At 42.2% G+C, this 17,500-nt stretch overlaps 2 protein-coding genes across 4 annotated transcripts in view; both read left to right on the forward strand.

Moving 5' to 3' along the window:
* The window catches only part of LOC116388605 (sesquipedalian-1), a 12,419-nt gene extending 1,854 nt beyond the window's left edge, over positions 1 to 10,565 (forward strand). The window contains exons 2-4 of one of the 2 annotated variants that reach the window (XM_031856632.1): positions 2,807 to 6,412; positions 6,882 to 6,994; positions 7,588 to 10,565. In XM_031856632.1, the coding sequence (XP_031712492.1) occupies positions 7,651 to 8,550 (900 nt within the window). In that variant the 5' untranslated portion in view covers positions 2,807 to 6,412; positions 6,882 to 6,994; positions 7,588 to 7,650 and the 3' untranslated portion in view covers positions 8,551 to 10,565. Of the gene's footprint in view, positions 1 to 1,136; positions 6,413 to 6,881; positions 6,995 to 7,587 lie in introns of those variants that run through there. The other variant, XM_031856633.1, reaches the window with a different exon arrangement.
* A 1,400-nt stretch (positions 10,566 to 11,965) lies between these two features.
* Positions 11,966 to 17,500, forward strand: part of sh2b3 (SH2B adaptor protein 3) — a 58,308-nt gene continuing 52,773 nt past the window's right edge. For both annotated transcript variants that reach the window (XM_031856629.1, XM_031856628.1), the window contains exon 1: positions 11,966 to 13,483. The gene's annotated coding sequence lies outside the window, so the exon portion shown is untranslated. The remainder of the gene's footprint in view (positions 13,484 to 17,500) is intronic.

Raw genomic sequence — 17,500 nt, forward strand, 5'->3', positions numbered from 1 at the left:
GGGGGCATGTGTGATAGAGAGAGGGTGATAGTGAAAGAGAAACAGTCTGATGCCGTTTTGGCTGTGAGAGCGTACATGGATGCATGTTTGTCCTCAAGACGATTGCTCACAGTGTAGAACAATTACCTTGTATTAATGGATCTTAATGAGTCTGGCACACACATACACACTGACATTCAGGTTGAACAGAGCAGTGTGCTACATAATGGAGTGCAGCCAGTGTCATCAATAAATGCAGCTTATAAGGGCTTTTGTTACTGTAGCATTGTCTTACTAGCTAATGCACTATTCAAATGACACAGTGGCCTTGGGATCGTACGGTGAAGGGATCGTACGGTGAAGGGAACATACTGAAAAGTAAAGGCTTCTGCACTTATTTTCGTTTCTCCCGTGCATGTTTCTTTTTTCCTTTCTGATTGTTAGAGGCCTTGCACAGTATGTGGACAAATACAGTTAAACATATAATTCCCCCCCCCCCCCCCCCCTTTTAAGCATATCAGTGTCCTCCTCCCCATCTGAGTTTTTTATTGGACAGTTACTAGTCAAGAAGGCAGACGGGAAACGAGTATGATAAGCAACAAAGGTCCCCAGCTGGAATGAAACCGCCAACATGGTGGTCATATAGCATGCACCGTAACTATTCACTCCCCAGAACTCTTTTTTTAGTTCGACAAAAGGAGCCAGAGTGGAGGGACTGAAAGACACTAATGTGCACATACATTCACGACACCCACAGCAGGAAGTGGGAGAAACTATTTTGACATTTGCGCTGGCTGACCAGCTCATGTCACAAACAACGGGCCCCTCACGCTTGGATTCATCGCTCACTGTTCAACACATCCATGACTTGTTCTCGGATTGTTCCTGTAACATAGAATCTAGTGCTCCTCTGACCATGGATGTAGGAGTTTTGCACTGTTTTTGTAATGGCTATCTGAGCTCCAGGCTTGAGGATGAAGTTGTGATGGGCAGGGAGGAGGTGGATCTTCACCGCCTCCACCATGAGTCAGGACTGACTCAACTGAACTGACCTACTCCCTACAGCTCACAGCTCTAGTTCATAGCCCACCTCTCTCTCTCTCTCTCTCTCTCTCTCTCTCTCTCTCTCTGTCTTTCTTCATATCTGTCTTCCTCTCCCCTCAGATGATGCTACACTCCCACTCGGCAGCAGCTGTATGCATAATCTCTCTGCGAACATGTATCTAAATACATATGTGGGCGGGGTATCTGTAATAAAAACATATCTGACACTTTGTACAGCAGAACACCATTGGCAGAATTTCCATATTAAATCAAGACGTTCACTGACTTCTTCTTGTTTGCTGCTGCCTCTGCATCCCTCACGTTTTGCCTTTGAATTGCAAACAACCTTCTCGGGAAGAGAAAAATCTGCTCCTGCTTGTTATGCATCTGCTAATAATTCATTGTGTACAGTCGCTCCTCCATTTAAAGGGTGTTCTTTTTCAATTTGAACGTACTGCTGACGTCACTGGTGCGATAACCTGCTTCCATGATAAAATCTCATAAAGCTGAATAGTTAGATTGCTACAGTTTCAATTTGTAAATGTAAACCTGTTACTCTGATGTGTTGTCTTATAGCACAACAGTCATATGTGTGCTATTTCTCTCATTCCAACTGCATTGTCTTCATTCCATTTTCCAACCTGGCACAGTGCACAGTGTGCAATAAAACTCAATAAATGTGTCAGAGTGAGACACACATTTTGCCAGTGAATATTAATTAGCTGTTGTTTCTCTGTCTGATTGTTAGTGGTGATAGTCTGCCTAGAGACACGTTTATGTCTATTTTTTCATCCCCATTCTGCAGGCACCGTTTACTTCGATTTCTTTTGTTTCCCCTCAAAATAGACTACATTTCATTATGATCATTGAAAAATGAAATGTTACGAGGAAAACAAAACGAAAGCTAAATAATTGTAGTGGTGCGTGCCAGAGACATTACATCTGTGATGGAGATACCAAAGTTCATTTGAATACAAAATAGACATGACCTACATTGCCAAACATCAGAGCGATGAAAAGTAAATCTGGTGCACACTGGGCATGGATACTGGCTCGTTATGGTGCTCCTTTAACTGTGACTCAGACAAAGTCATGATGTGGGAAAGTGAGTGGGCATGCGTGTTTGTGCGTGTTGTGTCCTTGTCAAAAATGTGTGTGCACACTCGCATGCAGACACTTTAATGGTAAAGAGATACTTGTGCTCGTGTTTAAATGTGCACGAGGGTGCAAAAAGGGCAAGCATGAGTACATGCAGCCATGTGTGTGAGAAAAGAGTCAAAGGGCTTGTGATGGTTCAGTGCAACTAAGGAAAGCTTTGGAGTTGGAGCAAATTTAATGTGAGGATTTCACGCTGCTTTGGAGATTGTTAAAAGTTAGAGGCATCAGCTGCACCTTACTCGGGGAAGGTACACACTATCTCAACAACAGGATCCGATTTGCAAGAGCCACAGTGATCCAGATGGGGTCCTCTGCTCACTCAACCGCTCCAGACTTGACTAAGAAACACTGAATGGATGGCAGCTATTTAAGGAGAGACACGAGGCAAGGCCATTCTTCTTTCTTTTCACAAAAGGGAAGGCTTCCTAATCCAAAGAGGAAATTGTGCAAGACGTGTCAGTCCTATTAACTTTGATGACTAATGTGTGTATGTGTCTGTGTGTCTGGGTGCTTGTGTGTGGGTAACGATACCTTGGTATATTTTCATTTTGCTCTGTGAAAAGAGGCTGCTATGGCTGTTCTGTCAGATAGTCGCACTAATGTGTCTCCTCTTTTTCCTCTGCAGGGCCCATTGAGATACTTGAGTTACGAGTGGAAGCTTGTTTCTCACACCGATCGACCCTGGTTGATCAGGACGGGAGGAGCCAGAGCTGAGGCCAAGCAACAACCTTTCTTTTATTTTTATTTTTTTACATATAGCACGAATGGCTCTCAATCACCAGGAGATCCTCAGATTCATACTTTTACTTTTGAGCACAGTTGTGCCGGGGCAACGTTACTGTGGAACTGGGGAAATAGGAAGTGTATACAGATTGATGAATTCATAGCTGTGGATGTGATATTTTTGTAACATAGAAATAGTTGAATTAAAGATTAGAAAGCTGCTGAAACCCTATCATCAAAAGTAAAGGCGGCAAGTTTAGATGAAGAGGTACAAGATGGGGTGAAATGATGTCAGCCAGTATTTGATTGATGGCTACACAGTTTTTTGTTTTTTTCTGCGCATACTCAGATGGAAATCAATAGCTCCACTCAACCGATGGAATTTGCCTTTTAGGAATTGGAATTGTTTGTGTCTGGGGAGCCCGACAGGTCTGCCTGTGAGCCAAACACTGCTGGACTTCAGATAAGGAGACATAATGAAGTCGTGTCAGCGTGTGACACAGGCTCAATCACAGCGTCTGCTCGGAACGGTTGGAAGATGAATGAAAATGTGGTCACTGATCTGTGTCCAGACATTATGTTAACAGTACATCTCAATCTATGTGCTCAACTGGTGCCACGCAAGCTACGTTTTTTTTTCACAATAACATGCCGAAATACAGTACAGTGCCATAGTTACAGCTTTAAAGGATTGTTGAAGAAGTAATAATTTGCATCAAATTTTCTTTGTATACAAATACACATGTTTGATATCTATATATATAAATATATATATATATTTCAGTCATTTTTCTACAGAGACTTTAACATTTAAAGAGATGATATTTTTGATACTGTGTTGGATGACAGAGGTATTTTGACGAAAGCCGACATTCCCTCGAGGTACGTGTTGTTCGGCAGGGCTCAGCGGGATGATGTATTCATACATAGCAACAGGAGGGTGTTTGTATGGATGAAAAACAAGTGCTTCAGTAATCACCCTTCAAGAAACTTTACAGAATGGGCTGCATTGTGAGAAAGCAAATGTAAGGCGCAGAAGATGAATGGCGTAAACCAAATACCTAGTTGTGCTTTATCAGACAGGAGGCGTGGGGCTGAATGAATGCACGGCTGACACTTCACTTTGTCCTGCTATCACTGTGTTTTTCTATGCATTTCTGTGGAGAGGCTGTCTGTTGGTGGCTCCAACATGCAGGCTGCTCTGCTAACCATAACACAGAGTTAAGGAGTACTCCCTCTCATTTCCTCATTTGAAGCGGTTATTTTCGTAGCCGCTATAAACCCGACAAATGTCCCGTTTATCACGTTGCTTTCGGCCCATTATTCATTGTTAGCTAAATGATGATAGTATTGACGTTTAGTAATATAGCACTTATCAAAAACAGAGATTATGGAGTGCTTTACAAGTAAATAAAAGGGAAGAATAGGTGAAAACATTTTAATAGGCCATTTTAGATCAAAAACACGGCCTGTCTCCATATGCTGACTGGAGGAACCACACTTGTAAACTCCACCTCTTTGTTCTCACTGGACACAGAGACTGAATTCATGAACAAACTTCAATCAGAATATGTTTTGAAGATGATCGGAAGTTCTCAAAAAGCTGTCGGTGATATTTTGTTGTGTGTGTCCACAAACTGGTGGAAAATAACTTGTGAGAAGTAAACACTTTACACTTAATGTCGCTGTGTCTGTGTGTATTTTATGGACTAAACAACAACTTCCAAATGCAGAAAGGGTTGATTTTGTGTCTGTGTTATTCATTATAAGCTATGCTCTTGCAAATTAATCTTTTAGTGTCAAGACTCTGTGAACTGGGAGTCAAACAGAGGCAATTAAAAACAGGCTGCAAGAGCATCGCCCTTAATCAAAGTAGCCAAGAACCAGCTTGAGCAAAACAGTTCGGAAAGAGAAATACATTTAATGGCACCAGCAGCTGCATCAGTTAATTGAAGATTAGTGTGATGAGATATCAGGCTGGCAGTGCTAAAGGCCATCGCACATTCTAATGAATTCTTAGCAGCTTGTCATGGTCATGCGCGGTGTAACGCGGGCCGAACCCAGCAGCTCAATGCTTCAGAAATACAGGACAGGGTCACAGGAAGAGGGCAGCGGTGGCGGTCTTGAGACGGGAACATCACGAAAACATGTTTAACTCACTGCCTTGGTACCTTCAAGCAAAGCAGCCAATTCTAAAGTAAAATGGTAGAAGAGGACAGCACGGGGCAACAAGTAAAAAACTGAATGTTTTACCACTTTAACATAGGAGGCATTATCAATGACATTATTTCAATGTAAGCAGTATACACTTACTCAGCAGTACTTACTGAAGCTTATATTCGTAACATAATGAATGTATTAGTGATATACTAGTAATATTCTGAATGAACTACGTTGACGAATCATGAGTCAGTGGCCTGTTCAAGGCCTCATTTGATTTCAGCGGTAGAATGTAACTGAAGCACTTTAAGAACAGTTTTGATGTTATTGTACTTAACTTGAGTATCATACTTTGAAGATCAACATCTTGCATACAAAACACATGATGCATTGTTAGAGATAAACTAGCCTACACTGTACATAAGTATAGTTTTAGAAATAATAATGACACTAATAATACTCCAGTGGAACACAACTGTGCTTGTTTATGTGTTTAATTATGTTTTATGTTCATGTCTGTGTGTGTTCTGTCGTTCCCCCTGGCTGGAAAACAAACGTTCTCCTTGGGGACATTAAAGTTCGAGTTGAAAGTTGCAATAGAGTACATTTTGCTGCTGTATCTTCAGTACAGTAAGTAAAATCACGAATGCAAGACTTGTAACCGAGTATATCAACATTTACATAATGCATAATTTTCAGGGCTGCTAACAGTTATTTTCATGATTTGATTTACTGAAAAATCTATGTTCTATATATATATATATACATTTTTTTTTTTTTGCTTTAAAAAATGACCGATTTATCGAAATAGATGGCGGAAGTTTCTGATAATCACTAATCACTAATTGTTTCAGCTCTTCAACTATTACTCTTGAAATAAACATCTCAGTGCCTATTTCCCCAGAGCCTATTTGCTGTAAGGTGTGCTGTGTTATGCTCTAGTTCTTTGTCACTACCAACATTAATTATATTGTTATATATTATTTAATAATTAATTTAAAAAAATGAACAAAGTCCGCATTGGCTTTACCAGACGAAGGTCCTTACATTCGGCTGCCAGCATCTGCCGGAATGCCACCTTTCCAAGGGCAAAGACAGGGTGCGCGTGTTTTAATGAACCGCTCAGTCGGATAACGAACGTGTCGGCAGCACAATGGAAGAGCGGTAACGCAAACCCCGCCCAGGCGAACTGTTCTCGTAATGCACAACATGTTGCCGCTCTGTCGGTCACGTGACCGGGAAGGAAAAAAAGGAAAGTAGGAAGCGAGATAAAGGGGGGAAAAAAAAATAAAAATAAACAACGAAGCGATTAGCTGCCCGACAAGAGGAGGCGCCTTTATACCCGCAGGTAACACATAACGTTAGCTAGCTGACATGATACTGTAACCTACAGCCGTGAGTGCTAGCTAGTGCTCAGCTCATAATGCTGACGATAGACGCTCATTTGCATTCGCTGTGTGCGTGAGGCTAGTTGGCACAGAGACTCTATACATGTACAGTTGTGTCTCTGTGTTGCTGACACTGTGAAAAAATCCCGAGAGGAATTCCCGCAAAGTGCTGATGTGTCAAAAGCTTGTGACCGACACCGCTTGAGACTGAATCATCCGTCCAGAGCTGGAAAAAAAAGACACGGCTCATGTTAGCCGCTCATGTCTGAGACAAACTGGACGTGGACCTCTCACTTGGCCATCTTTTCCCACTCGGACTTTGTTAAACAAAAAACAACAAAAAAACAGCAAGACTACGACCTGGTTAACTGGCTGTAGTGGGGAGAAAGAGGAAACAAAGTGAGTGTAACGTCTTTTTGTCTTCCCCAGCCTTCCTTTGGAAAGAGTAAAGGAGACAAAAGAAGATGGAGACATGTTGAACTATTATCTCCATGTGTGATGGGAGGACGGCGGTGGATGGCAGCTCGGTATGAGATAAGCACGTAAGTAAAACGTACTTTAAATGTGTGGTTTATTCACAGCACGTTCAAGAACAACGCGGAATTAAAAAAGCTACGAGACAAACAGATTCGTTTTGTGATTAGTGAAGTTCCGCCGGTGTCCAGCCCTAACAGATTAGAATTGGATAAGTTGTTTACAGGGAGGGAAGGTCTGAGCCTTTACAGTGAAACATGTGATTACACAGCATGTAACCCAGCTGTGTTGTATAAATCTGCACTGGGTCAAGCTGAAGCAGTATTTCTACTATACTACTACCTGATAGATAGATAGATGGAGTGAAGGGTGTGTGGGTGTGGGTGTGAGACGCCATGAGGACTGGCAGGATGACTCATTCGGGAAAAACACTCAAACACCTGACACTGCTCCTCTTTTCTTTTTTAACAAGAGCAGAGCAAACAGACTGTTTGCCTAGGGAACATTCAAAATCTCACTTCCTGTTTGTTATACTACCATGTCAATAAACTAAAAGGATGCAGTCAGGTAGCACTGAGAGCAAAGCGTCTGCAGCTTTTCCTTTTTGGCAAAATGTATTTTTAAACTTGGGGATGACCTCGGTCTTTGCCATGCTCTTTAGGTAAGAACTTTTAGGTAAGAACTCATCCGCTGAAGAAGAGGAAGAGGAGGAGGGGGCGAGAAGATGAAGCTGAACGAACGCAGCGTGGCGCACTACGCCACCTGCGACTCGCCGCCGGACAAGACGGGCTTCCTGTTCAAAAAGGGCGAGCGCAACACAGCGTACCACCGCCGCTGGTTTGTGCTGAAGGGCAACATGCTCTTCTACTTCGAGGAGCGCGACGGCCGCGAGCCCATCGGCGTCATCGTCCTCGAGGGGTGCACCGTGGAGCTGTGCGAGTCGGCCGAGGAGTTTGCCTTCGCCGTCAAGTTCGACTGTGCCAAGGCGCGCATCTACAAGATGGCTGCGGAGAGCCAGGCCGCCATGGAGTCATGGGTGAAGGCGTTGTCGCGGGCCTCCTTCGAATACATGCGGCTGGTGGTGAAGGAGCTGGAGAGGCAGCTGGAGGAGATCCAGGAGGCTGCGGGCGGCGGCTGTGTCGGGGCTGGATTTGGAGGCCTTCAGGGCAGACCCAAGTCCTCCAGGCAAAACCAGGTGGTGCGCTCCAGGTCCGGGGCGTCGTCCTCTTCGTCGTCCTCCTCTTCCTTGTCGTCATCGTCATCGAGTGCCCCGACCACGGCAGGCCCCCTCGCCGCTCTAAAGAGCCTCCAGGACGAGGTGCAGCTCATCTCCGATTGTTCCAAGGTGAACGGAGTCGCGTGGAGCAAACCACCTGTCTCCTCGGCTAATGGCTTCGTCGAGGGGGCGTCCTGTGTGGCCTGGGAGTCCTGCACGGACTCCGGGAACAACGCTGGGATCGGCGACGGTCCCAACGGGGTCAGGGCTCCACCGGTGCCCCCCAGGAGAAGAGGAGCGTCTCTGGAAAGCCCCGTCTGCCCCGGCACCGGCTGCTTCTCCAAACTCCACGACTGGTACGGCAGAGAGGTGGAGGAGCTGAGAGTGCAGTGGCTGCAGAGCCAGTGAACTAATGGAGGGGGATTATCTCTCTTTTTATTTTTATCATTCCTTTCTGATCATTCTGCAATGTTACAGCCCTCTGAGCCCAACAGACGGGTGACAAAACGCAGTCTTATCACCCATCAAAAACAGACAAATGAAAACCGATTGATTTCAGATCTTGTCTGGCACAGGGGAACCAGTCTGTCTTAAACATCCACACTATCTATCCATTGTACAATCCAAGACATTTGAAAGAACTAAATCTCCTCTTTTCCACAGTTTTTGAGTGTCATTTGCCAAGAACAGCTAAAAAAAAAAAAGTCATGGACACAGTATTTAAAATGCTAATCATTTATTAAAAGCATCTGTCTTTTTAACAAGATGCTAAACAGATTGTCCTTGTACAAACAATTCAGAAGAATACGCGTTTCTGTTAATATATTGCCAATGTTAATTTCTTCTGCCCTTCTAGCTTCCAAATATTCCAAATATGTGCAATTGTTTTTCGGGTCCGTTTTATTTAAAGCAGTAGCAGCCTCAATTTTCCACTGAATAGGTAAACATGCAAATTACGGTGCTCAGCATCTGAAGAATGCCAAAAAACTAAAATCACCACATTTAAGTATTTTTCTGATTCCAGCACGGGTGTTTTTGTTTTATGTAAATGAAATAAAGAAGGCCACGTGAACAACGATCTAAAGACAAAACAAACTCGCATGGATCAGGTTGCTCTGGTGACGCATTGTCCACCCCATACACAGGTGAAGGTAGCGGTGTGATTCACGATGAAGTAAAGGAACAGCCATCAGGAAGCCGTTTGTACCATTGACGATATTCTCACAGTCTAACATACGGGCAGTAGGACAATGAAAATCTCTCGAGGTAAAGGCAGGTGTCCTGTGGTGTCCTGTGACTTCCTGTACACTGGGGATAAGAGGTGTTTTTTTTTGGGGTGCACTAGTTCAGATTCTCCTAACTGGGCACATCTCACCCCAGCGACCTTGTGGCTGCTCTGGTCCGCGGTGGAAGCTGGATGTCTCGCTCGGAGCTCCACGCTGGTATTTTTAGCCCTCGTTAGCCGGCGGCCAGATGTTGCTGTGTCATAAGAGCGCTCATCACTTAGTTCTCTTCTGACTCTCGCATCTCGTAAAAAGGAGAACCTTGAACTCGTCGAGCCGTAACGCTTGTCGTTTGTGAGTCTCTGATGAATTCCAGCGCACTGTTCGGTCGTCACGGCTGATTAACGTGAATGTTACTGAGTGAGCGGATCAGTTTGAGGCCTTTACTGCATGTGAACATCTACCCCCTTTGATTTAAGTATACACATTTCACTATTCCATGTTGGAACATTAACGCCTTTTTAAAATGATTTCTCGCACTGTGTTACTATACTGCTTATTATTCTGTTTTTTTATGTGCCTTATGTTATCTTTATAACTTTGTTATTGCACTTGCAACCATTCCCACAGGCCTATAGCAATGAAAGTGTTACTGAATTCCTTTCCTTCCTTCCTTCCTGACAATGGCTCTGTTCCTTCAGCCTGCATCATTGCACAGCGCTATCATTACTGTTATACACGCGGCTTGTACGGAAACAATTGTGGGAAGAAGTGATACAGTGTGGATTGTGTGTTATTTGTCGAGGCGGCATGACATGTATTCACTAAAATGATTGTTGTTGTGCCAATTGTATTTTTCCAGAGGACCATCAGCGTAATTACAGATGATAATGGTCCATTGTTTTTAACAATAATATGTAAAGGAATTTGTGAATGTGTCAAATTAACCACATGAATGATAATCTTAAATCAAGAGTGCCAAATGAGGAATGCAACCTGAATGCACAAATCAAAGCAAATCGTCTTTCGTCGATTGACTTCCACGATTGTAGTCCAGTGTTTCAGTGTTATCGTACACGATGTATGAATTGTTTTAAATGACCATTAATATTTAACACATTGTCCTAAAATGGTACCCTGGCATGATGTTTGTTATTAAAGCATTCGCTGTAAACCACCTAATAAACCGCGTTAACATGTTATGAACAGTGTTTATGGTATTTCATGATATCTGCTGATGTGGGTACTTGACTTAAATTTTATTTATGGTAAAGTTGCTGCGGCTAAGTCATTATGTATTTTTCTTTCTTCATTATACAGTACTTTATAGAGCCGAGTACAGTATGATGGGTGGCAGTGTAGGAAGTTCTCAGATCTTTAACGTAAGTATCAATACGACAGTTTTAAAATACTTTATTACGAGTAAAAGTCCTGCATTCAAAAACGTACTTTAGTAAAAGTGCTATTATCAAAATATACTTACTGATAAAGTAGTAGTCATTATGCAGAACAGACAATTTCTGAATATTACTCGATTATAATTATTTCCCATTGATTGTACATGTATAAACGCACTTATTCACATTTTATTCCGTTTCTGCCAGTAGCCTAGATCCCCATAACAGCTGCACGCTGTTCCTTTAAGTCCTGCGCTTGGGTAATGTTCTCACATTCCACCAGTGATGATGGGTCTCCTGAGTTCACGCAAGGCATCATCAAACCACACACATTATTGCTGCTATTCAGCCCAAGTCTCCCCAGGTGGCGCTGCGCTGAACAACTTTAAACGGCAGTCTTAAATCTTTTGACTTCGAATGAAATCAACGAGTGCATTACACCCGGCGGGACAAGTGAACCGTCTGTTTGAGATGTACCAGCAGGACTTTGAGACTCCAGAGAAGGAAAATTATACATTTTTAATATGTGTTTTAATTTCCGCCTGTTCTTTAAAGACCAGAAATAGGCGACGGGAGATACATGTGACTCTTCAGGTCGTGTCCTTGCAGTAAAGCAGACTGTGGTGTGGTGAGGCGGCAGCAACCAGTGTCGCACCACCTGCGGTTAAGTTGCATTCAAATGTATTGTATCTGAGCGTGGACAGCTCGTGCATCTTTCACATACTGTACTGTGCTTGACCAGAGGGCTGCTGTCTGACTGCAGAGAGCGCCAAACTTCACAGAACGGGGAAGCTACTTCCTGTCTGGAAATTTCGACATAAAAGCACATGTTTAAATACTGACCACTCAAAAAGAGACTGAAAAGTGCCTCACGGTCATTTTGGAGGCTTTAGTTTGTGGTTGCTGAACTCTATTGCATTATAAAGAGGGGTATTTCTGTTATTCACCCTCACTGACACAAATGAGGTGGAATAAATGATAGAAACGCTTTGCATTATAATGCAATACAGCTTTTTATACCGTTTAACGTTACAGTAATTAAGGTATTCTTCAGGACTGCATTAGTTGTAGCTAGGTGTACCTAATAAACTGTCAACTGAGTGTGAATATTTGACATCAAGGGTGTATTCATTGTTTTGCACACACTTATCATTAGCTTCTATATTTAAGAATTAAGCTGAATATGCATTCCCCCCCCCCACACACACACACACACACACACACACAGCAATTTACTTATTTATATATTTACTTGTAGCCCTCTGTGAATAGGTGGGTTTACATAACACGGAAATGTTCCCAGATAATTTTCCAAAAGAAATTTAATTTATAAATGGTCTGTAAAATCAATCTGATCTTATCAGAATGTACAATGTGGTGAAAAGTCATATTAAGATTTGTATGAAACGAAATTGTCACAAACACGGGGTCAATAGGTAGGGATTTAATGTAATTAATTACATTTATGTTTATGTGCATTTAATACATTGTTAGAGAGTACATTTAACCACCCAGTTGGATCAGTAGAATGCTGCTAACAGTTTACTGCATGACTAATAATAACAGAAAAGTGTGATGTATAAAAATCACGCATTTTGAGTAGTATTACTTCTATCCTTAAGCAGGCCTACATTTGCCTGAATAGCTTCAAGTTTGAATGCAGAACTTTTACTTTAAACAGACAATTTTTATTGTGGTATTTACTCAGCACTGGAATGTAAGTAGGCCTACATCTACTCAAGTACTGACCCTAACCCTACAGTTTTGAGGTATTTGTACTTTGTTTTAGTTTTTCCATTTTATGCCACTTTATACTCTTACTCCACTACAATTTTTAAGCCAATATTATACTTTTTACCTCCTTATATACAGCACATACTTGCAGATACAGATTATTAATACTAAAATATATATCTTGACTTATGATGTATTATTACAGGGTAAACTACTAAAACTAAAAAGAAGTAGCCCCACCTTTTACAAGCTACAACTTAAGTGATGTTTACACACCAATGCATATCTAGTTATGATCCAGTAATATAATACACATTATTCTGACATGGACCATTCTGCATAATGACACATTTTATTTTGGTAGGCCATTTTAAGAACTTGTGCTTTTACTTATGTGAGATTTTGAATACAGGCTTTTTACTTTTCACTGATTTGTTTTTATTGTGCTTTTGCTAGGTCTACTTTCAGAGTATCTAAATACTTCCTCCACCAGAGGTCGTTTGTGCACAGAAGACCGGGCCCCCAAGTGTGTTATTCAAACCTTGGTCACTGGTGCTTTTTGCGTATTTAACGCAGGCAAGCGTGCATCTCTTATTCTGAAAAAAATAGAGTCGGAAGCGTTGTCGTGAATTTACTCCGATTCGGCACGAGCTTGACACAGCTGGACCGCGGCACATTTTGTTTGACAGCGGAAATGAGGAGTCGCCACTTTTTTACGCGTCAAGTCCGTGGCTGAAAGTTTTCTTTCCTCTTTTTTTTGTTTGTTTGTTTGTTGAGGAGGAACCGTCGCGTGCACACTCACTATGAGAGAGAAAGCGAGCCGACTTCTTAACATGCAGCTTTTCCCCCGAGGTCCAGTTTCCTGTTGCTCCTCAACGGCATCGTTTTGAGTTACTTTAGTTTCTCAACACATTTCCGTTATGCGAAGTCCAACTTGTTGGTTAGTCGTCGTGCTGCGGTGGGTGCCCGTCCGAGATAACGGAGAACGTGAGTATGTTTTGAGGACTATCGGCTTCCATTACTGTCTCTTCTTAAAGTGCCTTTACCACCACTAAACTCTTAACCACATGGGGGATAATCCCAAAAAATGACGAACCGCACCAGCAGTGTGGACATATTTAGCTTCCGTCCAAAATGTGCACTTTTTCCTTCACCAATAATCGTGGAAAAGAGGGGCTCGTTTTAAATTTAAAGGGCTCTGCCTCTCTTCGGCTCTGGGTCGGGGGTCCTGGCGCAGACTTTTTAGCCCCAAAAAAAGAGTTTTATACTAGAAATAGAGTCCTGTCAGACCGCCGAGCAGGGATTAGTTTCAGCAGGGATAGCTGGCACAAAATATGTTTATAACACGTGCTTTTGGTATTTTAAGTAAAGTTTTTGTGACATTTTCAACATTATTTGATGCGATGTTCTCCATGATGATGTCGCAATGCCTATAACCTATTATGATGCATGTTAATAGGTCGAACACTTAAAAAGGACACTTAACTGTCCAACCAATTAAAAACCAACACATTTATTAATGTGCACTTGAAATGGGAACACACGTCATTGTGTGTTGCTTGAGCGTGAGTGTGCGCGTGCTCAGGTCAGTCACTGCAGGATGGAGAACAGGAGGAAGTGGGGAGCACTGACTGCGTTTCACAATCCAGTGTAGTGTAGCAGTAAATTAACACAGTTAAGTGTGTGTGTGTGTGTGTGTGTGTGTGCGTGTGCGTGTGTGAGTGAGTGGAGATGAAGACAGATTTGTGTACAGGAGGATATTCCTTCAAAGTAAGAGGCGGCCTCTGCCTCTGTGTTTGCTTCGACATTCTGATGCAACAGGTGTGAAGTTGTGGTGGTTTCCAAACTTTTCTGACCGAAATAGATGAACAGTGAGTAGGAGCACTGGATATTGATACAATCTTACAATCCTTTGAAGTTTTGTACTTAAATACACATTTTAGGCACTTTACTTTTACTATTTTCCAGTTTATGCCGCTTTATATTTCCACTCCATAATAAGCTCCACTGTGACCACCTGAAACATTAGAGTTCTGCTTACACGTTAATGCATCAATAATGATAATAATATAACGCTTTTAAAAGTCACAAAGTACTCACTATGAGGAATAGCAAGTACATTTAGCTGATAATACTTATTTATGTAAACATTTTGACTGCTGGACTTGTAAAAACATGTTTTTTTACACTGTTGTATCACTACTTTTACGTAAGTAAATCTGGGCGCTACTACCACCACATATCACGATGTCCATACACAGTGTCTCTCCCAAAGGTCAAAATGATACTTGGGGAGGGCTTCCTCCATCTGCCAGCCTGTTTCCATTACAATAATACAACAGGCCGAGAGAGCCAGAGCGTTGTCAAAAATAATAAATCCGATGGTAGCTGACTGACTAGCATGGCTAACCGTTGGATGAGCTCTGGTTTTGTAACACAGGCAGTTGGCAACATAGCCGGTGGTACCAGTTCTTTGGGCTGCTGTACGTACAGTGTTGTACTGTTGGTTTGACTGTTCTCTTATTAGGAACAAGAGCAGATATTAATGTACAGTACACGTATGCTTTTCCTTGAGAAATGTTTTGGGAATAGACCCCGAACTGAATTCATTAATCACTGCTATTCTTAAAATGTGTCAAAATATATTTGGGCAGCCAGTTATTAGACTTTGGTGGGCCATACATATTGTGATATAGTACAATATTTTAAAAAAACAACTAATTTTCACACTATTTATTGATAAAATAATGATGAAGGAATGTCCTGTATCATAATGCCAGGCCTTCTTTGAATTGTACGTCATCTTAAGATGTATGAAAACACATTTTCAGGCTACATATTTATATTTGCAGTACTTCCAGAACTTGCTGAGGTCTACACGTTGTTGATTCAGTCCTTTTTTAAATGTGACAGTTATCACACCTTGAGTCACTGAAGCACAAGAAAAGTGCCTCTATGGTGGAGAAGTATCGCCCGCTCGACTGCTCATCATATTTTCCACGGCAGACGGGCTGAAGTCTGTCAACCGCACAGAAAGGTTGACTATATAATTTAAAGGTTCGGCGCAGTTCCACATCTGTAATTGGCGTTTACAGCTGCAAAAGTTTCTGATGAATTTCAGAAAAAGGTGTTTTGTAAACACCGTTTACTTACACCACAGACTTCCTTTCGGACAGTTGCATATTTTGGGTCTGTCTTCACTTCTCTTTTGCTCAGTGTGGTGTGGACAAGAGCAGTTCTAACACAGCTACATTTATACAGTAAAACCTAATGACTGCAACCACACAATGTTGATCACAATCATTTTACGACCTTTCAGGTCTGATGACCACGTGAATACAAAATCCGGCTTTACATTTTCAGCGTTGAAAAATCTTGGACTCTCCCCTCAACATGACTTTAATGAGATTTTACACGACATGACATGATTACTCGGCCGGGGATTTTGTCCACCACAACACAATATTGTCTGGGTTTCTCTATGAGACATCTTTCATTGAAAGAAAAAAAACCTGTAGCTTCTTGGAAATGAGACATTCTTGAAGCATTGTGCACATTTGTTTTGCGTACATGTGTCGATGCGGTCGTAGAAGTGAAGTGCAAAAAGCAGTAGTGGACTCCGCAGTGAGCTGTCAGCCACGGACTAGACAATGAGATGAGCTCTTTTGTTCTTCACTCATCGGGTTCTAAGAAATCCACCGAGACCACGAGAGAGGAATGACCCACAGCAGCCCTGTGGGGAGAGGAGAGGAGAGGAGAGGACTGAATGGGATGGCGAAAGAGGGAATGAGGAAGAGGGGGAACCGTGGGAGATAAATTGGCTGATGGACAGGAGTAGAAATCTGCAAAATAGAATGATGGAGAAAGACGGAAGAAGCAAATTAGGGCAGAAAATGGAAGAACAGGAAAGCACTTTTCTGGTGTCAATAGAATAAAAGTTGGTGTGTGTGGCCACCCAAACAGCTAAACTTAAATATCTCCGACTTATTTGTGGACCACAAACACACACACACACACACAAAAGGCATACGAGTTAAGTTCTTGCGTGTGTGTATGCATTTGTTCAAGCATTTTTGGGGGGTTGGGGGGGCGGACACACTCGTGCGTGCCGGTGTGTTTTTTTTCCAAAGCAGCAATAATTAGAGACTGTGTATTTGCCTGTGTTTACCCCCCCCCCCCCAAATGTGCCCCGGCTCTTGCTGTTGGAAGAATGTTGATTATAGGCCAGATTTAGCTTCAGTTGCAATTCGTTAGAAAGTGTGTGTGTGTGTGTGTGTGCGTGTGCGTGTGTGCGCGCGCGCGCACACACAGTTAGGACATAGGATGGGGTCAAGAGTTTGGCTTTTGTCAAGCTTAAGAAAAGAAACACACCAGGAATGTTTGCTTTTTTTAGTCATGAGAAGTTTCAAGAGTGCATACCACGATGGGTCCTTTCATGTTGTTGCTTATCAGCAGCTATATTGATGAAAGATTCATCGTTTCAGTTGTTTTTTGAGTAAAAAAAGCTAAATATACTTCTCAAATATGAGGATGTCTTGCAATTCTGTGTTAAATGTGACAGTAAATTAAAAATCGTTTGCACACTGGAGACGGCATCGTGGTCACATTTAAAAAAAAAAAAAAAAAAAATCTTACATAAAGCAAACAATGAATCGATTGAGAAAGCAATCAGCAGACTGCTAGATAATCATCGTTAGTTGCAGCCCTACAGTACCAGCACGCAAATAGTTATTTTTGTGTTTGTTCCTCTGCGTGTTTCATGTCTAAGTTGAAGTGAAATGAGGAACACGCTTTCTCACAAAACACACAATCTGCATCGTGTCGTGTTCACTTCCAACACAAGCAGTATGCCGTCACTCGCAGAGATGAAAACGGGATTGTTGGGGAAAACTAAGACCCAATATTCCAATGTGGAAAATTCTGTAACTCCTGAATTAGCCTTCCGAGAAGTCACATGGCTGCAGATGATCCGCGTCCATGTGAAGGAGCCAGTTACCACCCACA

This window comes from Anarrhichthys ocellatus, unplaced genomic scaffold (genome assembly GCF_004355925.1).
Source record: "Anarrhichthys ocellatus isolate YVR2014 unplaced genomic scaffold, GSC_Weel_1.0 scaffold17, whole genome shotgun sequence".
Classification (NCBI taxonomy): Eukaryota; Metazoa; Chordata; class Actinopteri; order Perciformes; family Anarhichadidae; genus Anarrhichthys; species Anarrhichthys ocellatus.